Below are 25,586 nucleotides of genomic sequence, written 5' to 3' on the forward strand. Positions count from 1 at the left end.
CTTCCACTAGTGCTTTCAGCACTGCCTCTGGCGGTCTGTAGCGAAAGGAAATAGAACGCTGGTTATGAACGTAACTGTGGATCTATGACTAAGTGGAAGTCTCTGGTCACTCTGTATTGTCACTCGGTATCATAATTGTGTGTGTATTTGTCCATTAAAATGCAAGAAGACATGAAAGAGAACTCAATTTAGTATTCATGCACTATATGAGAAGTTTTTTTTTTTTGTGTGTGCGCGCTCTGGATAAGCCCATCACAGAAAACAGTGCAGGAGTGCCGGAATGAGTTCTCTTTTGCATCTTCTTGCACTTGAATGGTTTAAAACCACATTAAAATGCGCACACAGGAGACAATACGTGGAATCAAAATATTTATTTTATAACAAGTATATGATTCCTGACCTCAAGTATCTGTTTCCCAAACTGGAATTGATTTTCGATTCCCAACCGTACAGAGAACCTTCTCCAAATTCACACTGAGATAGTGTGCTTTTTGGGATGTTTGTACTGTCCCAAATGACACATTTCATGTGCACTTTCGGTCTTGACAACTTCTGCATGTGTCCTTTAATTCCACAAGACCATGGGCAGGCATTCTCAACTCTTGCCCTGGAGGTCCACTTTCCTAAAAAATTTAGCTCCAGCCTTAATCAAACTCACCTGATGCGATACACAATGTGGACGTCAATCATTTTAGATCTGATTCCAATCGGATACACAAATAATCGGATTTGGGCTGACAGTGTGAACATAGCTTAAATTTCTAGTAATCTTGAAGACCTTGATTAGCTTGATACGTCACAAAAGTGTGGACTCTGAGGAAGACGTTGAGGGCTGAGGGTGTCATTTGGGATAGGGCCATTGTGATTGCGCCACAGTGTTTAAAATTTTTTCAGAAATGAACCTATAAATGGCTTACGTTAAGTAATTTCTAAATGAGACAGAAACTGGCGAAAGTTTTAGAAAAATTACAAACTTCTGCTATAAGTAAATACAATCTAGTCTAATAACTTAGGCGAATTAATGAAAAAATGACAGTAAAAATGATTGAAAGGACAGGGAAAATAAGAGACAGTAAGTTGTGATAAATGTTTCTGACTACTCGCTGCTGTGCAATAGTTTTGTGAAATATGAAATGGAGGTTAGCAATTGCAAGTGTATGTATGATATATTTATTCTGCTGAACACATATTTGTTCTCTCTCAGTATGTTCTCTCAGCACAGACTCTAATTGCTTTCCTGACATATGGTATATCACTGAAAAAATTCTCATTGTATGAGCTCTGAAGAAAGAACAAGGTTTTTGTATGTTTGGTTGACTGGGCGATTAAAGTCGAACATAATTTTGCATTAATGTGCTCTCAACCACAGAGGGTGGTGCTATGGCTGGTGTTCGTCTCCACCTTCTGCTTCTGTTTGACATGGCAATTCAATCAGTTTGTCCTGCTGGTGCAGGCCCTTATAATCTTTACTCTGGATTGCTTGGACTTCTTCACAGCGGAACAGGTGACACTCGAAAACACATATTGGAGACCTTCCACCTTTTGGAGTTCATGTGAGGTTGGCTATTCATTTCTTTTTCTCTGCAGGTGGTCTCTCTGTACCTGATGCAGGTGTTGAGTCTGTTATTGGTGTGGCTACTGCAGTTCTGCAATACTATGATTCTGGGTTCTCTGGTGCTCAGCTTCATTGTGTCTGCTCTCTTCATCAAACACTTCCAGGTCAGTGTACATCACAGTGCATTAATTAAAATGATTAAAGTTAGAAAAATAGAAGTATAAAACCTGTATTTGTGATTCTAAGAACATATCATCACTCCTTTTGTCTTTAATGTTCCATAAAATCCAAGATAGCGCATGTATATCTATCTAGGCTATATATCGTGTATCTATTCAATGTGTGTTTTCATCTGGGGAATGCGATTTTGAGCATGTGCTCATCTGCAATTTGTCACTAAAATATTCTGTCAGATGTTAGAATGACATTAAGCAAATGTCCTTGCAATGTTTATGGTTTTGAATGTACTGAGTCTGTTAATATGCTCCTAAAAGATGATAATCAGAGGTTTGTATGATTAAAGTGAACAGGATGCTTTCCAGATGATCTCAGTGATGAACTGTGCATGTGCTTACATAGATGTGAGCTCTAGAATTGTATTCTGAATTACAAAACAGAATTTAAATTAAAGAAACCCTATTTGGGCAGATTAGTTTTTATCAATTTTACATTTAAAAAAAAATGCCGAGAGAAAATGCACAAAAAAGATGAAGCATGTAGAGGTTACAACCTTGCTTAGTTTTTTATTGAACTAGGTAAAAGATTTTTAATTATTTCTTATTGTTTTTTGACATTTGTTACCCATGTAAAAGAGACAGAATTTTGACTAGTTCAATTAAGTGATGGAATGGAAAAACAACCTTTCTATCAAAGAAAAAAAAGATTACAGGTTTACTAATGTAATATCTCCTAATAATCCCATATTCTCAAGTTTTATATGTCCTGCATAATGAATTAGCACAGCTAAATGATGTTACAGGTCAGAAACATGTGATGGCAATATCTAAATACAGCAGACACGCTCATCTCTGCTTATCTACAAACTGAAACCAATTGCTTCAATGACATTTCCTGAAAACGTATCCCATCTAAATCGGGCTTTAGACTACTCGAGGCACTTTATCACTTTTGTTTTCCTGTACGAACCTTATCTGTGTAACACCCAATTCAGTTTTGATTGAAAACAGAGGCTAATAATATTGTTGTAGTTTATTTATCAATACCTGCTGTATGCGTGTGTGGCTTTCAGACGGGGCTAAAGACGGGCAGCTTTGTTATACGAGTAGGAAAACTGGCTCTTCACACACTCTTAGTCCTCACATCAACTTTCACCATCAATTATTCAGCCAAGGTGAGCTATGAATCGTGTTCTACATCGTCCGCCCTGCCATTAATGATAAAATACAGCTTCTCTACCTGCTCTTCCTGAGACATAGCTTTACTTTCACTCTCATTGTCTTTCTTCATATCTCATTCTCATAAAAACCCACATCCCCGATCTCATGAGACACTCACATGAATGCCTTTCTACTTCACTCTCTCCATTTTAATTGACAGAAAATACTACAGCTAAAATCGGACGAGCACATCTTTAAGTTCATAAAGGCCAAGTTTGGCTTCGGGGCAACGAGGTAAGTCTTTGGTCATCTCTCATGTCGATACATCGAAGCCTTTTATCGTCAGTCAAATGCCATATCGGGGGGTCTTACTGAGAAGTGAGATCTACTCGGAGACTAGAGCAAGCGATTAATCTGCTGTGATTAAATGCGTCCAGCTCTGGTGGAAAAATAACATCTGGCACTCAATATAATCTGCTCATCCACTAGATATTTATCGAGCCATTTCAGTTGATCAGATGAACTGCTGCTCCCAAAAATCTGTATAATATATATCCAGCCTGTACTCCCTCCCTGCCTCTTTCTTTCAGAGACTTTGATGCCAGTCTCTATCTGTGTGAAGAGGCATTTGGCTTGTTGCCATTGGATACATTTGAGCGGTTGGCTGGCACAGTGCTGCTCTATCCGTATCTGTGCACCCTCAGTGTGCTCTTCATCTTGCTGCTGCTGGTGGCACTCTCTAATCTCAGGTAACTACTGCATCGCTTCTCTCTGCAGGAAACGCTCATGTGCACTACTGCAATGTATGGTACACATTAACGAGATGTGTTTCTGGGGATTTAAATATTCTCATAATGTTCATTTTTCTAATTAGAGTACAGAAACAGGCTGAAAAATGACCAATAGAGCAGTGATTATAGTTTCATAAACACCTTGTGTACAGGTCATAATGCTAATTTATAATTAGAGTTATTAGTCTTTATTAGATGCGCTACATAATTGGACTCTAGATGTATTTTTTCCATTAGGGCTTTTGAATACGTGTTATTTTGCTCAGTTCAAAGCTGATTTGTTGTTGCTTTAAGGGCTGCTGTGGCCCTCTTTTTTGTTCTCTTTTCTTATCAGAATCACAGGAGCCCACCAACACCCAGAGGCTTTTCACACACACACACACACACACACACACACACACACACACACACACACACACACACACACTAGTTAGATAGGCTGTTAACCCTTCTGTACTTTAAAAAAAAACACACAAAAAAGCCACCGATCTTGACTGCCTTCAGGTTGTAATGCATTTCTTTTGTCCATCTTGTTTGATTTCTTATTCTTCATTCCAGCACAAATGGATCAGGCCAAGCGAGCAGGGAGAAAGAGGACAGGACCTTTAGGATGCGGCCAGACGTCGCTTACAATCTCTTGCACACCGTCTTCTTTGGTCTGCTCGCCTTTTCCACTATGAGGTAAACAACTTGTAAATTGGAAAGTTTTGTTGCTTTCATACCACGTATCTCTTTCCCTCAATGCAAATATTTTCCTTCTGTTTTTTCCTCACTCCGCCATCTGTAATTTCATTCCCTGCTGCTGCCGCTATGGTGCATCTCAATTTCAACCTCTTCTCCGCTACCACTTTCATTTCCTGTCCCCCACACCGCTTCTGCTTTGTGATCTTCTTCATCTTATTAGTTCGTATCCCAAGTTAATGGTTCATTCGAGATTTTAATGATGAATGAATTATGGTAGAACATTGCTATTATCGTTTCATAAAGTTTAGTTTGGTGTCAGAATAGTAATAGAGTGGAAAATGAATGCTATCCCAGTCTTTTTGTTTGCAATGTGTTGTCTGAGCTTTATGATAAACTGGAAAGCACCAATAGATTTCTATCTTTGCTGGTGGCAGAATGAAATATTTGTGGACTGGCCATATGTGTGCATTCGCTGCCTTTGGGGTGTGTGGTAAGGAGGTGTGGATGTTGTATCTGAGAGTCCTCCACTGCAACACTAAAACCACGGTGAGATACTGAGATCTGACACACACACACACACACACACACACACACACACACACACACACACACACACACAGTGCAAATGAGTGATACTGGCACATTTATACACTAGTGTTTAAAAGTTTGGTCAATAGTTTTTTTTATTTTTTTTACGCTAACCAAGACTACAATTATTTCATCAGAAATACAAAAAAGAAAAAAAAAGAAAAAGAAAAAAAAATGTTGTTAAATATTACTACGATTTAAAAGATCTTTTCTATTTTAATATACTTTAAAATGTAATTTATTCATGTGATGGCAAAGCTGAGATTTCAGCATAATTACTCCAATCTTCGGTGTCACATGATCCTTCAGAAATCTGCTGCTCTAGAAACATTTCATCTAATTATTGAAAACAGTTGTGCTGCTTTTTTTTGTGAAAACTTTTTTTTTTTTTTCAGGATTCTTTATGAAGAGAAAGTTAAAAAAAGAACATGATTTATTTGAAATATACAGTTTTTGTAACAATGTAAATGACTTAAGGCACATCTAATGCATCTGTGCTGAATCCAAGTAATACTTTCTTTCAAAAAAATATCTTATTGACCCCAAATGGTACTTCTGTTGTTTACTTGTGCACAGACTGCACACACATGCACTGTAGAGGAGAATGGGATGAGCTGTAACACTTCACTTTGTGTCCTCTCGAAAAGGAGAAATACGACAGAAGTACAACTAATATCCATTAATATATTTCAGGACATATCTTCCATAGAAATATGACTGTCCAATGAAAAACAATGCTTTTGAGTAAAACTTGCCTCACATTAGGGGTATGTTGTGTCACGTCAAACACATGGACAATTTACATTACAATTTACAAAAAAACAAAAAACCTACTACCTAATGCCAATTCCAAGTCCTATTTTGCTACATATTATTCATAAATTAATTTTTATAAAATGTTCAGGAAAAGGTTTTAACTTTCAGATTATTTAAATGTAGTGCAGCAGTTTTCAGCATTTTATAAGAGTGTTTCTTGTTTTGGCTGTAAAGCTCACTGCTGACTTAGTGTTTTACCCCAAAGCATTTTGACACGCTTTGCCCCACTGCTGTCATTTTGAGAAAAATGCTTCATTTAATAATTCATGGCTAATCTTTAGCTGACAAATTGCATTGTTTTATATATAGGTAATTTACCAACTTATTTATATGAAAATATATGTATTTTACATTTTATGTATGATAATAATTGACTTGACATGCTAAACCAATTTCACATAAAAATACCGCTCACTTTTTCTCATCTTAATCACAGGCAGCTGTATTTTAGACATATGGTAATACAAAAAAACAAAAACTAAAAAAAACATTGGTTTGATAGATTAAGGGGGCAATACAGTTTACCTGGTTTATTCAATATATTCAATACACGCAATAGCAAAATACACAAGTCTGTAATAGAATCCATTGCATATTTATAGAAGCCCACAAACCAAAGATACACTATGCATGTATAATTGGGAAGCTATAATGCTCAATGCTATAAACTGATATTGAGTTTCAGTGAGGCATGTTGTCCTTTCTTATGCATAAATGTGCCAATGTGCACACAACTGAAAATTTCATTTCCCCACTAGGTGGCAGTGTAGTTACAGCCCTCGAGCCTAAACAATTACAGCCTGTTTCGTCCTATTTATGTAGATATTTATCCGTTTATGTTATTAATCTGTTTCCACAGATGAGACTGATCAGGTACTCTGTTCCTATTGTAATTCTGGCGTTTCTTTATTACAAGGTAAGACATTTTCAACTATGCTGTAATATATTTGCCATAAATTGCTAAGCTGCCTGCGTGGCTGTACTCCATAAATAGTCAATGCAGGAATCCAAATGCACACAAATGGAATTTGTATCCCACTGTGTGTGTTGTTTAGGAGAGAGTTGATTCCGCTATGCTTTTTTCCATCTGTTAACGTAAGAGTGGGAATAAGCAATCAGATATGAATTCTGCACATTTTTTGTATGTTTGTGTTACTTGTGTATATGGATGTTTGTGTTTATTGTGCTGCTTTGTTGAACATTGATTATTGTGAGTCATTCCCATTACAGCAGTCTCACACTCTCCTTCTCAATCAAGCTGTCTTTCTTTTGACAGTTCTGGCCCAGACTGATGGAGGAGATTTCTGAACTGAGGGAGTTTTATGACCCAGACACTGTGGAGCTAATGGAGTGGATCAGGTAAAACAGCTGTAATCTTCCTCTTACACACTACAAGCAAACACTCGCAGACAACCACTGAACCTGGGGTCTGCAACCTTAGGCCACCGTCACGAGCCACCATTGGCATACTGAGGGGTATTCACTGGCACAGATAAGAGCAAGAAATTAATATTATATGAATTTTCAGTTTATTTAATTGTTTATATTAGAAGTGTTGAAGTCCCTCACATCTGCATGCCAAACTTCTTCTGCAGTAATCCTTCCTCATCATCACACAATCTGTTTTTATTTAGCTTTATGCTGTATGTGCTGTATTAGCTTTATGTGATGGAGCTTGTTCTGTTTTTTTCTTTTTTCTTTTTTTTTTTTTTTGCTCGTAGAATTCATAATTCATATAACTGAGAAGACTACCACATGCACGTAATAACAAATGTCTTTGACACCACAAGTTAACGCCACATGACACATAACTCAAAGACAACAACAAACATGACAACACCATGCACATTATTTGGTAAGTGGTACAAAAACAAAACCGTGAGTCACTGATTTGCATAATTTATTCATGATGCCATGCATGCTGGGAAACAGAATCTAGCATTCTGCACCTGAGAAATACAGTATATTGTATTTCGTGGGGGTTAAGAAGGAGAAGTGGCACTTCACATCCATAAAATTGCTGACTTCTGGATCAAACTAATATAAAATGCATTTCCACTTACTCTCTATTTCACTTCATTACAAACTCTGAAGGATATAAATAAAAAGATGCAGTGAATACTTTATTCATTCAATAGGATTTGCCGCAGTAAGGCATAGGGATGTAACGATGTAGTTTTCTCTATGTAACGAGTCTGTGAAAAAATCGATGAAAATATGTGACGATTCAAGTCGGTTGAGATGTTAAACAAATTGCGATACACATTTTAAACAGCAGGGGCGCTGTCGCTGATTACTGTGACCCCGATTTGCAGGCGCGAGAGCAGCGGTAAGCGCTGATGTTGAGGACGACCATCCTCATTCAAATCTGCAGCCTCTTGACCAGACAGACACAGCAGGAGCTGAGCTGAAACAAACCTCCTCCCAAGAAAACAGCATTGGAAGATCTAATTAGAGCGACTTTTTTGGGATTAGTTCTAAAATTTCAATTTAGTTTTGTTATTTGACCCAAGTCAAAATAAAAAAATTTCTTTGTGAAATTTCTTTAAATTTCACAAAGAAATATGCAGCATTTTGTCTTAGAAATAATACAAGAACACTTTTTCATTTATAATTTGTAGGGATGTAACGATTCACTCAACTCACTATGCGACAAGATTCACGAAACTGCTTTCATGATATGATTTTCTCACAATTTTTTTTTTTTTTTTAACAAAACGAAATTTAAGATAAATTATAAAGGAAAAAGTGTTATTTTATTATTTCTAAGACAAAATGCTGCATATTTCTTTGTGAAATTGAAATATCTTGGGTAACAAAACTAAATTGACATTTTAGAACGAATCCCAAAAAAGTCCCTCTAATTAGATCTTCCAATGCTGTTTTCTTGGGAGGAGGTTTGTTTCGGCTCAGCTCCTGCTGTGTCTTTCTGGTCAAGAGGCTGCAGATATAAGAAGTAAAATCTAAGTACAACAATGACAGAGGTTTCACACCGTTATAAAGGCAAGCTTTTAATATTTGCTATAATTTGTATCTTTTCATTTTCAAGAATTACTTTGAACACATTTAAAAAAAATATGCTATAATCTACATGTTATTTTCCTCAATGCTTTCATTTTAGTCTTTGTAAATGCCGGCAAACCTCTCATTTGAATGAGGATGGTCATCCTCAACATCAGCGCTTACCGCTGCTCTCGCGCCTGTTTAAAGCGGCGTCACAGTAATCAGCTTCAGCGACGGCGCCCCTGCTGTTTAAAATGTGTAATGCAATTCGTTTAACATCTCAACCGACTTGAATCGTCACATATTTTCATCGATTTTCAACCGACTCGCTGTGCATTGTTACATCCCTAATAATTTGTCTTAAATTTCATTTTGTTAAAAAAATAAAATAAAATTGTATTGTGAAACCAGTATCGTGAATCGTATCATTGAGTTGACTGAATCGTTACATCCCTAGTAAGGCAGCAGGTACCTTTGTTTGGAACTGGGCCGATTTAAGATGGACGTCATGTATTAGACATTAGCTTCTGGAGAGACTCAAGTGGTTTGTAACAGAGGTTTTCATCAATGACATTATTCTCACTGTCAAGTTTATATGTGTGAGAAAGAGTGAGACATTTGAGCTGCAGTGACACAGGTGATCTCTTCCTGAAGAAAATGCGATTTGTGTCAGGGATTAGTGGGTGAGTTCCCTTGGCTGACACTGCGGCATTAAGCCGCTTCCACACGCTAATTAACCATCAGATGAAAGAGTTAAGTGGGGATCACTTCACACTTCTGTCTGTGCTTGGCTTGCCAAAGTCTGCACTGTTTTATATGTAGATTACCAGAGATGCTCTTCTGCCTAGAAGGGAGGGTGAGCATGAAAAGCGTATCAAGGAGAATGGCAGTATCAGACTCCTTTAACCATGATTGGAACTTACTGCATAATAAACCACATACTGTGGCACAATGTGAAAGAGGGAGGGCAAACAACTACAACTGTGAAAGTATCGCTGTCAAGCAATCTTTTGATTTATCTTGAGCTAAAAGCAACGCACTAGACACTATGTATTATCTTATAGTGAGTGGTTAAATGTTCCTATTTTTTTTTTTTTTTTCTCGAGCTTTTATGCATGATTTGCCTTTTTTATTAGACAGCTGTGTAGTGTAGAGCGACAGGTGCTGTGCTTCAAAACCTAGTGAGCTGCCTTGCTGTTTACTGCCTATATAGGCAGCATCCTCATGAGATTTGGAATGCTGTACATAGGCAGAGACTCAGTGTTATTATAATGCTCATTGCGTGAAACACACAGAAGTCTTGACTCTAAAGAGGTCTATAATAGTGGGAGAAAGCTATCAGTTAGCATCGTCATTCATCTCAGTGGCTGTAAGTATGCCATTTGAAATCTGCTGTCTTTGCTCTTGGCATAATCTTAAGGATTATGAGTATTGTATGCAAAATGAAGAACATATACCATCACTTAACAACCTCAGAGCTCATGGTCCATCTGTCTTGAGGATTTATATGCTGTCATTGTCTCTGGAGAAAATGAATGGGATATTTAGTCTAGAACCCGATTGTTGTGCTCTACCCTGGCTTTAGCTTTTTGTTAAGTGAACAATGCAATATTCTGACATAAAATAGCAGAAGGTAAATCTGATATATACAGTATAGGACTCATTTAAATGTGATTTAATTTGTAATTACATTAAAGTATTTTTACTGGTACATTGATGTTGAATGAATTATAAGTGTTTCTGGAATCAAAAATCTCTTGCTTCATCTTCGCCATGAAACGGAAATTGCGGTTGTCTTTCCTTCCCTATTGTGACACATATCCAAGTGAAATGGCTTTTCGAATGAGAAAAAAATGACTTGATTTTATCCAACTGGAAATGACTGGATCGTTGGATTGTTGTCGTTTGCGTTTTGCTGTGATCTCATGTGAGTGAGTGCTGTATTTCACTCGTAGTTGAAATCAAATAATTCACACTGAACACAGAAGCATGAAATAGCTGACTTTTGTCAACCAAAAACCAATAGATGGCTCTACCATCTGTGTATTACTGTTAAGCCCAAAGTATACATCAGTTTATGAAGTTATCTTCTAACGGCAGCTGCAGTGAAGCAATGACTTTCCCAATTGGTGATTTTACATAGAAGGCTGGACTTATTCCTCCATATTGTGCATTGCCCTTTCTCCCTTTCATAGTAATATGAGCAAACTTCTGCCTCGGTATGTGCTGTATTCTATCTTTGCCGTGAACAAAGGTGGTTGACACATGCACATTATATTCATTTTTTGTTAATTACCTAAGTATTTCTCCTCAGAAGTTATGATCAATAAACATATCTTTGTACTCTTTCATACTAGAGTTGCGAGTTTCTCCATCTCACACAAGCACTAGTCAAGGGCGTCTACTGTTGTTGACATCTCCAGTAGTTTGTTGTTGTTGTTCTGAATATTCTGATTCTTTTTCAAACGTGAATCATCAGCCCTGTTCAGGGTTGCTTCATAATTAGTGAAAAAAATGCAAGGTCCATGCGTGAGCTGAGCATACAGTACACATACCCATGCGTATTTGTAAAAATGTCAGTATACTTTATGCGGACGGGCGTCTTTGGATATGTTGTGTCTTTCTGTTTCTGACATGAAAAAAGGGGTCTGCGCGGTGATGGGAACCACCGGGCTGGTTCATAGCACAAACCACCCATGTAAATGCCATCATGATCTCTAACTAACAGTCTAGAGCCTAGAAAGGCAGGGAGGGTGTCATGTGCATGTGTCTTCTCTTCGTGAGTGATCAGTGGCCTTTCAGTCGAACCGCATCTATCCCGTAGATGGAAGCGCGTCCTTTGTCGCAGTTCTGAAACTCTGTCATCACAGTCAGCCTTATCATTGCGAACGTCTCCCTGCCATGTAATTAATTTTTCCCTCTTTTGTTTTGTAGTTTTCTACAGTGCACCCTTTTGTTATAGCCCCCATAAAGGAGTTATTTCTGAATGTTGCCTTGTTTTGAAATAATGAAGATAAATTAGTCTTTTGTTTTCTCTGAAGGAAAAACTTTCTCGGCCCCTCCGAGCACAAGTAATTTGTGTTCCCCATCTGAACAAAGACGCATTTTCCTCCTGCTGTTTCCTCTGGTTTTTATTTTTCTTTTCTTCGTGTTTTCGACATCTTCACTCTCACTTCCACTCTAATTGTCACTCTAGCCACTTTCCATTCTAATTTGATCAAATTAGTGGCTTTTGCTGCTGCTGCTGGTGTAGACGTCTCTATGGAGATGTTGTTGGAGATGTCTCAGTGGAGATATTTCACAAACTCAGTGCTAATAGCTGTGCTTGCAAATGCTCGCCTTGTTTGAACTGCAGTAGAATTTCACTAATTCACAAACACCCCAATATACGCTCTTCTTACACAAATGAAAGGTTAGCTGACACCATTTCACACTTGTCATTTTTCTTGTTTTACCACTGAGAATTGTTCATTTTGTAGTGCATGTAAATTGCCGCTTTTTTTTCAGTTGTTGTGGAGTCTAACAAGATGTCTGAATTATTGCTCATTTAAAAACATTTCTGTGGCTTTGTTACAAATAGAGTTACTGGTCCCAAATTTCTTTAAGTGACTTCTGAAACCTAGAGTGAAATTGCATTTTACTCGAGTTCATTCCCTTTGCGTGCAGATCAATCATTGACATTTTAAGTTGTTCTCGACCGATCAATCAGTCTATCATCACTCTGTGAATCCCCTCAGTCAGATGCTCCCCTAGGTCTGCCTTCCTCTTCTCTCTTTCTGTCTCTGTCTCTCTCTCTCTCTCTTTGAAACACAGGATGAAGGTCCACACAACTTGAGAGCACTCAGATCCCATCCTGATGTAGCTTTATCCCCAAACTGACCAGTTTGTTTGTGTGTGTGATGCAGTGCATCTCATTGTCTGCTCCTCCAAGGCTATATGAACATTTCTGCTTGTGTCTGCGCCCTGCATACAGTAATTGTGAAAAAATATTCTCCTCCCCCATATCATATCATATGAATTCAAGGTTTCAATTTTTAAGATCTTGGCACAGGCATTATAGACCAAATTGTAACTTTATTTCTCACACTCTTATTTGTCATTGACTCTTTCATCTGCCTTTCTGTATATCCATCACCTCCCTATCTCTTCACTTTTGAAGTGATGACAGACTTTGTTTTGTCTTTCACCACCCAAATTTTTTTTTTTAGGAATATTTTATGCTGACAAAATATCAGACATTTGACAAATGGTCACTGTGCAGAAAGCCCAGAGCACTCATTACACATTACTCCAAATTATTATGCAAGTGACATATCAGTAGGATTTCAGTACAATAAACATTCAGATTTTAGTTTTTCAAAGAAAGTGTTTGTTTTATTTGTCCATATCTTTTTAGATAACTGGTATCAATCTCAGACAGGTTTGTTAAAGAGTTTGCCAGGTCTTACGGAAATGGACACCCTACTTAAGGAGGTTGTTCCACTTTATTAATTAAGTCACAGTTCTCATCTAATATTGCGAGGAAGAAAGATGTTTCTGAAGATAAAAAGCATGAAATGGTGCAATGTTATGCAAAAGGCATGAAAACAACTAATACTGTGTGAATTATCAAACATAAGATATTGTAAGTAATTTACAGCACAAGAGAACTCGGTCAAATAAAGGCTTATTAAGGAAAGTTTCTGTCAAAAAAAAAAAATTATATTGTATTAAAAGGACTGCTATACAAGTCTGGAGTCTCAAGAACCTCTCCATGCAGGCTGGCAGTTCTGTAAAGTTACATTTCAGCCACCCCTAACCAAAGTTCACAAAGAGAAACTTTTACAGTGGGTTTAGAAATACATGAAGACTCATTTTTAAATTCACTGACGAATGCCATACTACAATGGATGGTCTAGATGGATGGATTTCTGGATGGTTGGTGAGTGCCCACCATGTTTTTTGACCCAGATCAAAAGAAGATACTCAGACATTTCTAATGAGTGATAATTTAGACAATTATGTCTGGGTATATGAATGTGGCCCTGAGTGTTTGTAGTGCTGGTGTACAGTGGTTTAAGCTGATGACATCAAAATATCTCAAGGAACACGACTGACATGTTTAACCATACTATTAATATTCGAATTTGAAATGATTGAGTGCTTAACAAACAACAACCGCCCAACATGGACTGATTTATCTGTATTTATAAACGTGGATCAACATCAATCTAATAGGAGGTAATTCATTTTGCTGACTGAATTCAAATAGCATTTCTGTCTAAGGAGATGTACTGCATGGGTAGACGTCTATGAAGATATGACTGCGCAGGCCACCCTCTATATCCCACTTGTTGGAATATTAATGACATTAATCAATTTTTATAATGTCAGCAGGGTGCAGCCTAACACAAGCTGACATTTACATAAGAGAATATAAATCTGAAATTAAATGTAAATCTGGTATAGGCCAGTGCAGTCCCTTGTCAATATGGAGTAATTACATAAATATCCCCAAGAGCAGGAAATGATCCCCTGTGGGAGAGGTCAAAGGTCAGTCTCTTCTGAAATTCCTTGGTTAATGGACATTACGCCAGTATAGATTTAAGACCAGGTGAGCTGGAGGTAATTCTGGAAATCCCCATTATGTCATTGCAAAACAGAACAAAACCTTTTACTCACCAAACATGTAAGCACAAATACAGACACTCACACTCCTAACACTAACCTAATGCTCATAGGTAAAATTATTAACACAGTCTCAATGTTCGGGTGATTTTAATGTAGACAAGTCACATACAAAGAGACCATTTTTAGAGCTAGTTGTACTTTTAAGAGCAGCAGCATAGTCATTTTTTTTATTATTACTCTTGTATTTTTATTATTATTATTATTTAATATATTTATTTTTACATATGCAAGTAATTGATTACATTGGACTCAGATCATATGATCCAATTGTATCTTCTCCTATACATTAATCATATACAGTGCACAGCATAAATACAAAATAAAAAATGAGAAATATATGTCATTAATAGCCATAAAATAAGTAAATTAGCCAGTTTTGTTAAGGATTGCGGAAATGAGTACACCCTAGATTTAATTCAACAAATGTATAATATTCTAGCACTTAGTATGCCCTCCATAATTTTGAATATACTGCTCTGACCCTTCTTGGCACGGAGTGTACAAGTTCATGACAAATTGTCACATCTGTCCTGTTTAACTCCTGGATGATGAGCTCCTTAAATGCCCTGATCTTTAATGGGGAGTGTTGCTCAACTCGTCTCTACAGAATCCCCCACAGGCGCTCAAGAGTGTTAAGACTGAGTGCAATACATGTCCACAGAAGGTTTTTCACCTTAGGAAAATGCATATCCTCATTGTCATGTTGAAAAAAGGCCCAACAATGCAGGGAATGAGGAAAGGGTAACATCTTCTGTTTCAAGTTTGTGTATTAAATTACACAGTGAATTCATGACAGTGTTGATAAAGCACAACTCCCTCACACCTTCAGCACTCATACATCCCTATATAAGAGCTTTACTACCACTGAACTTTACTGTGGGAACCAGGCACTTCTCACTGTACTCCTCCTCTAGCAACACCATAACATTTTGAATGCTGTTAGATCCAAAATGATTGATTTGGTCTCATGAGACCAGAGTATTGATTCCCAGAATCTATATTGTGTAAATATGGGCTTTGGAAATGGCTAACTGACTTTATTGTGCTTTGGCTACAGTAATTAGTTCCAGTGAGAACAACAACCATGCATGTCATTTCTGCAGGCTGCATCTTACTCTGTGAGATAAACAGTCACTCTTTTCATAGCTTTTGCTGGCTCTGAGACACTCGCTTGGTATTTCTCCTGCTCTTTGTCTAGCAAAAAAATCCCTCATCACTAAATGAAAGCTTAAAATGAAGGCCTGATTATTGCAGGGGCCTTGTCACAAGTCCATTGTTTTTGAATGTCTGTGTTACTTTTGCTATATTTTCACACTTAAAACAATGATTTGGTAATCCTCTTGTACCACTGCCCTCTTTTGTGCTAAGAAATAAGTCTCCTGACAGTTCTCTCCCAAGTGCTTCCATTGTTGTCAGTATTAAGTCTGAGAATGATTCAGTGGGCTATATAACACTTTTAATTGGCAAGAAATTACTTCTCTTTAAATGTTTTGGTTCAACATACTTACCTGTTGATCAAACATTGCCTTAAACTTACACCAGAAAATTTTTATTTCGTTTTATTTAGTAACTTTTAGTATTTAGTACTCATTTTATCACCTTGATAAGAAAATTTTATTTTCCTGAATAATTTTGACAAGCTTCTTTGGTTACTGATTAAGCAGACTTGCTGGAACATTATATCTCTAAAGAACCCTAACATGTCTTCTAAGTAATTGAATAATTGCTGACTTTCAGAAGTTTCAGAGGGGGTGTACTCATTTATGCTGTGCACTGTATACCTGACCTGTAAAACCTTCGCCAGTCAATCCATTTAAATTAAGAATTAACTTCCATTTAAACAATTTAATTCAGAGGTTTAGGAGTGTAAACAGACTCTGGACTTTTAAGATTTTATGTAAAACCATTCTGAAATCCTACATGGGTATTATATTCACTAGTAAGAAGAACATGAAAGCAATGCAAACTTTACTACTGTTCAATCTTTTTTGCAGTTACTGCTGCTTACACATGTATGCAGTCACCACTGAAACCATAAAATGCATGCTGTTATGTGTGTCGAATAGCAAGAGACCATTTGACTTTGTTTTGTCATCTCTGTGAAATCATATGAAAGTGAGATAGGGCTGTTTAGATGTCTTACTGGTGATGAATTGTGCATTTGAATTCCACAATAATTCTGCTCTACGGTCCCTGTTATTGATGAAGGATAAAACAGAAGTTTTTTTACTCTATTATTGAAATCTTTTGCTGTGTGAACACAGAAGTGTGAAAAAAAGGAAGGACAAGGAGATCATTTGTCTCTGATGACATCTGTGCGACTGTAGTTAATCATGTGCTTCTCTGTGGATGATATTTGATAGAAGTGGAAAAATGGAAGCTGCTGTGAGAACATTACTTTGCAGTCTTGCCTGAAGTTTATTATGCCCATTCTTATAAACAGTTTTTCTCATACAGTGTTTGATTGAATATTTTGTGAATATTTTTTTCCATTCCATGATTCTCCTAGTCAACATTGTCAAATGAGTGTCTCAAAATGAGCACAATATTATACCATACCCCACTAAAAATAAAATCTTACATTATGCTCATAATAGACAGAGACCTTAATAATTAAGGACCCAATACCAAAAAAAAAAAAAACATTGTTCCAACTTTCCAGGGTTAATTATGAATTCATTTAAAAAAACAAGTGGACTTGAAGGGAACAAGTTTGTCTTTATATATTCTTATATGGCCAGCAATCATAATTAGACCTTAGCTATATGTCTCATGTAACACATAAACAATGTACAAAATGTGAGTGGGTGCAGCAACCCACTTCTGTCTGATTTGACACAGACTGACCCTTAAGTGCTTTTTTTCTTAGCAGATTAGTTCACTTGTTTAAAGCAAAACCTCTCTAGGTTTAGACAAGACATCAATATACCGGAACGAGACAAGTTATCTGAAAATATCTCTATAGACTAGAATGTTTTCAGTGAATTCATTTTAATTTTATTTCGGAATCGTGGGCTATCTGTACGTCCGTCCAGTGTGTAAACTACTCTGAGGCCTACCCTCTCTTTCCACAGAAGACTGAGAGTGTCTCATTTTCTCATCCACATTCCCTACTAGTATTAGAATTTATCATGTATATGTGACCAGATGTTAAGTTTGTCTTAAGCCCGGAACACACCAAGCCGGCGGTCGGCCGTCGGGCAGTTTTTGTTAGACGGCCGACTCAGTGTGTTCCGCACCGTCGACTGAAGTTGGTCCTCGTCTGCTTTTTTTTTTGGCCGATTCAACATGTTGAATCGGCGTCGGACAGTCGGGCCATCTGATCATTCTGATTGGCTGTTCAGCTACTGCCACCTGCTGGTACGGAAAGGCATTTCTTCTTATGCAGGCGCAGAATGGGAGTGCTACTTGGCCGTTGGGTGTCGAGCGTCGGTTTGGTGTGTCAGGGCAACTTTGGACCCAGACGCTGTCGAAGTGAGCCAACCCCGCAGTCTGCTTTCGTCGCCACTAGTTCGTCGGCATTGGCTTGGTGTGTTCCGGGCTTTAGAGGTGAAGGTCATGCCAAATTCTTTGAGCCCACTGTAATTGAAGCCATTTTTCTTTCTTTTCATTGCTGTCTTAGTAAGCATTAAGATAGCTGTTATTTACCCTGTGTGAGTGTTTGTGAGTCTGTCTCCTATGTTAACGTCAACCGACAGAGATGGAGCAGGGGGTGTTATTGTACCCCCTGCGGGGGACAAGAACTTAATTTTAGTGTAGCACTTAGATTCTTGATTATTGAACTCAGACCAAGGTTGTCCTGTAAGGGTCCATGTTCATTGTTAACCTATAATGACCATACTTGCTCCACTGTAATGAAACACTTCAGCCATGCATCCAGAATCTAATCAAACTCATTCCAGACAGGACAGAGATATAACAATCATATCCTCTGCAACCTTCACAGGCACAGACACTTTGTCTTTTTTTGGCTTGAGCTGCAGCCAACCTTGAAGCAAGATGTCTGTGACAATATTTCGTTTTATTGCCTAAACAAATTGAACAGACATGGGGTGGGACTTTTGAGTGCTTGAGGCTGCTTTTTTTTAATCAGTGGTTGTTTTAACTTGTTTTGCTTCGGGACGTAGATTATATTGGGTCGGACATCAAGTGATGACCTAGCACCGTTCCAATTTTGTTTGTGTGTGAAAAAAAAAAAATTAAACATTGAAATATATTAATATTAGCATTAGCATGAACTATTTTTTTTTATTTATAATTACAATTCTTTATTTATTTTTATTTTATATTATTATTGATTTACTGTTATTTTGATTTTTTTTTAAGTCACATACTTAATACAGTAATAACAGTATTTTTTTTATAATTACAAGCAACTCTCTGAACTTTACCCTATAGTAAGTACATGTTGTTAATTAATATTACTCTGTACTTATTTGTATAATTACACTGTAACAATGTAACCTTTTTTATGATGTTCAGATCCATTGATGTAAAGTATTTAGATATAGCAGGCTTAATGTTTGATTGCTTTCTAAACAAAGACTATAGACATGTCACTCATATTGTTTTGAATGGGAGAAAGTGCAATGCGCAATATGGCAGAATAAGTCCCGCTTTCTAAATAAGAGCCAACTGCCAATTGGTAAAGTCATCGCGTCACTGCAGCGGCCATTAGAAGCTCCGGTTCCTATAGAAACAGTCAAATGCGTGTCTCCGAAATGAGACACAAGAGACACGCATTTAGGATTGTGCATTAGCTTGATCCAGCCTGAAAAAAAGAATTTTTTTTGTCATGATTCGAGCGTTTAGAAACAAAATTTATGAGACCGTTGTTCATTGGTGATTTCAAATATGAAATTTAATCGAAAGCTTGGCAAACAGCTTTGGAGAATGTGATGTTTCCCCGTTCAAAGTGATAGGAGCTGCACTTACATGCCAGAGAGGTGTTTCAAAGATGGCCGCCGAGTGAAATAACTTGTCTTAAAGGGACTTTGTTTCTTTGTTTGGGACTCTTTGTTTCTAAATACTGCTGTAATACTGCTGTAATAATACAGCGCAAATGTTTTTTTTTTCTGGTTGCAGATCTATTTCAGTTTGGATCACATTTTCTTGGTGCAGTGAGTGTTTTATGAGAAACGCTGTTGAAAGTGGATCGGACAGAGCAGCACAACACACTTGTAACCAATCAGCAGTAGGGGGCGTATACACTCACGATGGGGGAGGAGAGAGAGTGAGCATGAGAGAGATTTGAAGAAAGACTGTAGAAAGAAAGATGGCTGAGAGACATTACAAAAGAGAAAAGGTCAGAGGAATATCACTGGAAAAAGAAGGTAATTATGATCAGGCAAAAGCCTTAGGACCCACATTAATATTAGAAAAGCTTTCCTGCGACCTAAGCGGGAAGGCCTGAAAACAGACTCTGAGGTTGCGTTGTTTCTACTCCATATGCGATTAACATTGGTTTTGCTGTTTCATAGAACCAAGATATGCTGTTATTGTAATGTTAGCTATAGTAACAGAACAGTTTTGAGTGTCGTCGTTTGTCTGGAGCTGGTGTGCTGGTGCTGGCGACTGACAACCAACTCTTGCTTTTATAAACTCTTGTGTGCTATGTTCATTTTTGGTTCTTCCTTATTGTTCGTTCGTCATCTTAGCATGTTTTTTTTTCTTTTCACAAAGCATTATTTTGCTTCGCTTCAGCTATGATAAAGAGACATCTACTCTTGCATTGCGTGTTTGTGCATTTTGGGGGTAGAGCGATGAAGAGGGGTGTGTTTGATTTCTGAGAAACACTGTTGATATTTGAAACACTTACTGCACCTTTAACTTTGCAGTTTTATTGATTGTTTTTGAGGATGAGGGCATGTCACACAATCTGTTCATGCCGGAATCTGGAAAAATTAACTGCTTTTACCAGTACAAAATGAATTTTCAACAAAAGATACGGAACATGTTTTCTTCCCCTAGAGGCTCCTGTCTGGTGTAGATGATGATAGTCAGGTGTAGAATGTTGAAGCTGAATTTGAAAGGTTATATTTTGATAAACAGATGGTTTCTGAAACATCTGTCAGGCTATTCAAATAACATAGAGCTTCAGCACTTCCCTTCATGCCATGCACATATATAAAATGACAGGAGAAAGATCACATTCAGACAGAGTGCCTTTTCAACCTGCAGTAGACTTTGCGTTTCAGACATCGGTGATGGGAGTGTACAAATGACTGCATCCCTCCTCACTGAACCATTTCACATTTCCCCCTTCACCTGAAATAAATGTCTGCAGATTTACCTTTTCTCATAAATGCCAGCACTACACATCCAGCCCCCTTGTGCAATCCCCTGTCCTGATATATTAGTGAAACCTGAGAAGTGTATGTAACAGAGCTTTCTCATGTTTATTTTTTCGTGACAGATTGAAGACGCCCAAACGGGCAGTGTTTGCAGGCAGCATGCAGCTGTTGGCTGGAATTAAGCTGTGTACGGGAAGAGTATTGACAAACCATCCACACTATGAGGACCAGGCGCTGAGGGAGAGGACCAGACAGGTAAGAGTCTCGGCATTGTTTTCACTCGTGGTAATCACAATTCAATCCCAGTTCTACTATGTCCAGGACCTCCAGGCCAAGTTTTTCTTTACATGGTGTCAATGCTAAAATGTTGCAACACTAGTCTGGAGAGGGTTTTTCAGGACACAAGCATTAATCAAGAGAGTATTGGTTTATGTTTGTGCAACAGTCACAAAATATATATTTATTTTATTTAATGAATATTATTTACATCAAATATACATCATAATGTTTCGCTTCAGAACTGAACATATGGTCAATCAGACCCAGGTCTGCATCAAAAAATGAAAGACTTCTCAGAACCATATGAGCAAAGAATCAAATCTTTTCTTTTGCGTTCATACCTCATTATGTAAATCGAAAGAAATGAAGCAGCAATATATCAATGTGAAATAAACAAGTAACACTAAAAACTCCTCAGATACTGTTAGAAAGAAATGAAAGCATTGGAGTCTATAAGTGTGTACCTTAACAAATCAGTTGATAATCTTAATGATGAGATTACAAATGGACCGCATCAAGAAGATCATGAGCAAATGGTTCATAAATTCTCTTTAAAAGCTTTCTTAATGACATATGCACTGTTATATACTTGGCCTCATTAGCAGAAGTGTGACTTTTGGCATAATTAGTTTAATTTAATTATGTTTCTCACAGGGGTTGTTGGAAGTTGACACATCAGTGGGCATCTTCATGAAGTGAAATAAACTCCACAGCGCTGCTGTTATATGTGCCATGACTTTCGTGTTATGGTGTATAAAAGAAACGGGGAGGGCATTTATAACATTCTAATTAAAAAGTGTAATGTACACTGACTCAAATTCTCATCTGTTTTGAGCTGTATTTCGGTATCAGCTGTCTCTTTTCCATTTCTGTCTGAAAGAAACAAAGTTGTGTTTCCTTTGGCTTAACTACTGGATATTTGTCTGTAGCGGAGGTTCATTGCTTGAGTTTGTGAGGCAGAATGTTGAGGTTAATAAGTGGTAAAAGTCAGAGGAGGATTTCTGATGATCAAATGAGGGTGTGTTCATTCTCACATTTGTGCATGAGTGTGGACAACACAAACAGTTGGTGGAAGACCAGACTCTTGCTTAGCTGTTCTTGCTTCATTCAGAGAGTTGATCTAACAAGGAGCCAAATTACCCATCAAATCAGCACATTTAAGCAGAGGTTCTCCAACTGGAGTTATGCAGAGAGGTTTCAAGGGGGTGTGTGTGGACTTGAGGAGGCAGTCCTCTCTGGGTTTGGCTTATATTAGTCCGACATACATTCATGTGCTAGTTCAATTTGATGTTTCCAGGTTACCTTAACTTATTTTACCTTTATTTACGTTACATTCAAGAGTACTGTAATATATGTTTATATTAACATACAGTTCATTAAAATCAAGTCAAATCAAAGTTTGATCAATTTTATGCATTTTTAAGCTTTTCACATTGCTTCACAATTAACAACTAGGGATGTGCCCGAAGCCAATTCAAAGAATAATAGAAAAATTATCCTTCAGATGCAGGCAATCTGTGTTCTTGTTCGAAAGCAGATAACAGCATGGTATTTGAGATAAACAACTTTGTTGTTATGTCTGATTTTCAAAGACATTTTTGTTTTAAATCAAACCTTGTAACTTTGGTTCATGGTTTCTTACTCTTTCATTAAATATGTATTTTTAATTTATTATTTTTTTAAGTACTTGCATAACGAAGGCCGCTGAAAACTGTGCCCTGCATACCACTGGATTGGAGATGCTTTTCTCTGTGCTGTGCATGGGGCTCCGCAAGCTATTACTTTTTTTTTTTAAATAGCTTTCAAAAGGTTCAAATGTATTACGATGACAGATCAAAAAATATGCCTTTAAAAAAATAATAAGCACAAATAAAATCTTTAAACACATTTAAAATTAAATTGGACAAAACTGAAACATGAATTCAAATGTTATAATCCTGATCGCATACAAAATTTTGTTTTCTGCTCATATTTTAATTTGTTTCCATGTTCTGCGCTTTTTCAAATTTTGCAGTTCTAGTTTCATGGCTATGTCACCGATCATTTCATGTTTCTTTCTTTTGTGATGATAATCTGAGTCAGTGAGTTGTTAACTTTGTAATTGGTCCATTCATTTCCACCAATTTGACCAATTCATGCTTATTTGCAGACCTGTTGCGAGCATGAGAGCCGGGCATTATCACATTGACAGAAAACGACAGCATGATCAGCCAATCACAGCGTGATGAAAGCAGCTCTCCTGAAACTCAGTGAGCTCAGGGAGGCCAAGTGCATACTGATTTGAACATTATTGTATTTCATATTGTGCAATATTTGCATTATTCATGCAATGTTGATTATTTTTTCACCCAACCTTGTTGATGAGGCACCCCCTCCCTTGTCTCCTTTGAGAAAATGCAATAAAAACACAACATATTTTTACATCCTAAAAAATAATGTTTATAAAAGTATTTATTTACATTTTGGCATGGAAAATTGTCCATAAATACCTATACATCATATCAACAAATATGTTATGAATCCATAATTCATTTTTTTCAAAGGCTTATTAGGTTGGCGTTTCTTGTAACAGTAATTTTGTTTTGTTGGTTGCCATGGATTTCATCAGAATGTTCTTTTCTCTATGTATCTGTGGTTTGTGAGAAAATGAGTTTTAGTTGTGATAGTCTGTCAACATCAGCGATTCAGCTTTTAAAAAGGGCACGGAAACCCTACAACCGGGCTAACAGCAGCCTTTCTGGCACGTTGAATTGCTGTCTACGTGATATATGGAGATGTCAAACCTAATCATTGCGTCTTCAATTATGCTGCCTTTTGCTCCATTAATTGAAATACTGCAAATATGTTGTGGTTTGTGAAACTGCGTATGCACTACTGTGACATTTTTTCTGCTTGCTTGGCGGTTCTGTTTTTTTCTGCTTGGTCGATCACAACAACGGAATGAAAATGTCTAACATTTCAATGTTTAAATTCCCTCTTTATATGCACAAACATTTAATAACATATTTCTATAACAGTTAACTGTAAGTTTGAGAACCTCTCAATGACGGAATTAGCATGTGCCAAACCAGTGGCACAAGTCCACCAAACCACTTGTCAAATATCCTGTTATTCTTCATTTAGAGATTTTATTTTTGAATCCATATCACCTTAGAGTACATTTTCACTACACGAACAATGAATCTGCAGTGAATCTTTAACCTCTAAGATTTTTCCCGTCTTTGTCGGTTTGGTTGCCTGCAGGTATATCAGATCTATGCGCGTCAGTCTGCTGAGGAGGTTCATAAAGTGCTCGGTTCGGTTGGAGCGGACTACATCGTGCTGGAGGACAGCATCTGCTACGAGCGCAGGCACAGCCGTGGCTGTAGGCTGAGGGATCTGCTCGACCTGGCAAACGGACATGTAGGTCACACACAGCATCTCCAGTTCATGCCCACACATACAATGCTTGTTCCATTTCAGTGAAAGTTCCTCTGCAAGAACCAGAGAATTTTTCAGAGCAGCTAAAACTAACAAGTTTGCCCTTTACCGAATTCTTCACGTGGCTATAAACAAATATCATTTGGTTTAGACACTAAGCTCACTGGTCTTGCTTTGATTATTTTTGTCTTGGCAATCTCTTCAGCTCTCCGAGGTGTTTTTATTTCTTACATAAAATGTCTATAACTGTTTTGTGTAAAGTTGATGCTTTACATTTTTCATTTTGTCACACAATCTTGTTCTCACTCACCCACAGCTCATAGTTATTAAATACCGCTTCACCCTGTGTGCAATCTAGCTCAAGTGACTTTTTTTTTTTTCCACTTGGGTAGCTTGATTGTTCTTCTGTAGTTGATTATAGTTGTGCATAATATCTGACAGAAGCAAAATGTCCAACATCTAAGCTGCGGCACTTTATATTTGTGTCTGCGCACACGTCGGCTTAAAGAAAAATCATCTCTTCCACATCCCAGCAAAGAGCTCTGGCTGAAAATAGCTTGTCAACAGTTGTCATTCATGGATCTGAGGTGAATGCCATGCCTTTGAAAGATCTCACAGAAGTTTGCCTCGCTTGCTCCTCTGATCCGACTTCGAGCAGTCAATGAAAGAGCCTCGCTCGCTTACTCGTCTGATGCAGCCCGATTCCTTCCTTCAGGCTGCCTCCAGCAGTTTGAATAAGATTCACTCTTGTACTATGTTCTGTGTGCATATGTTATTTTAACCTTGATTCAATCTGTCTGGTTTAATTAAACCTTGCTAATTGCAGGCAAAATTACCAAGGAAGCTATGTATATGCAATACCGATGGCCCAGAAACAGCCATGTGTTGTGTGGGATATTCTCTTTTTCGATTCCGCTCTGATCTCTCCCATGGGTGGCAGTTCTTTCTATCTCTGGGTGCTTAAATGATCTCACAGAAGTATTTCAAGGCCTTTCTGTTAATTTGGGAATATATCTCAAAGTAAATGTTTAAAAAACCTCAGGGCACAATTTCTCTAAGATTTCAAAGATAAAGAAGTGGAAAACTCTTTAAAAGAAGACTTCTGAGACTCTTCTTCATCTGAGAATTTGATCTACATTTTTCACTGTAA

General features: G+C 37.5%; 1 protein-coding gene across 6 annotated transcripts in view; it reads left to right on the forward strand.

Annotated features, from left to right (window-relative positions):
- Positions 1 to 25,586, forward strand: part of dpy19l3 (dpy-19 like C-mannosyltransferase 3) — a 47,999-nt gene that overhangs the window by 12,901 nt on the left and 9,512 nt on the right. For 5 of the 6 annotated variants that reach the window (XM_051899160.1, XM_051899161.1, XM_051899162.1 and 2 more), the window contains 11 exons: positions 1,370 to 1,504; positions 1,588 to 1,719; positions 2,805 to 2,906; positions 3,113 to 3,186; positions 3,483 to 3,641; positions 4,242 to 4,364; positions 4,802 to 4,913; positions 6,631 to 6,687; positions 7,048 to 7,130; positions 20,860 to 20,992; positions 24,260 to 24,418. In XM_051899160.1, coding sequence (XP_051755120.1) covers positions 1,370 to 1,504; positions 1,588 to 1,719; positions 2,805 to 2,906; positions 3,113 to 3,186; positions 3,483 to 3,641; positions 4,242 to 4,364; positions 4,802 to 4,913; positions 6,631 to 6,687; positions 7,048 to 7,130; positions 20,860 to 20,992; positions 24,260 to 24,418 — 1,269 coding nt within the window. Of the gene's footprint in view, positions 1 to 1,369; positions 1,505 to 1,587; positions 1,720 to 2,804; positions 2,907 to 3,112; positions 3,187 to 3,482; positions 3,642 to 4,241; positions 4,365 to 4,801; positions 4,914 to 6,630; positions 6,688 to 7,047; positions 7,131 to 19,529; positions 19,778 to 20,859; positions 20,993 to 24,259; positions 24,419 to 25,586 lie in introns of those variants that run through there. The other variant, XR_007930825.1, reaches the window with a different exon arrangement.

The sequence above is a fragment of the Ctenopharyngodon idella genome, chromosome 7 (genome assembly GCF_019924925.1).
Source record: "Ctenopharyngodon idella isolate HZGC_01 chromosome 7, HZGC01, whole genome shotgun sequence".
Lineage (NCBI taxonomy): Eukaryota > Metazoa > Chordata > Actinopteri > Cypriniformes > Xenocyprididae > Ctenopharyngodon > Ctenopharyngodon idella.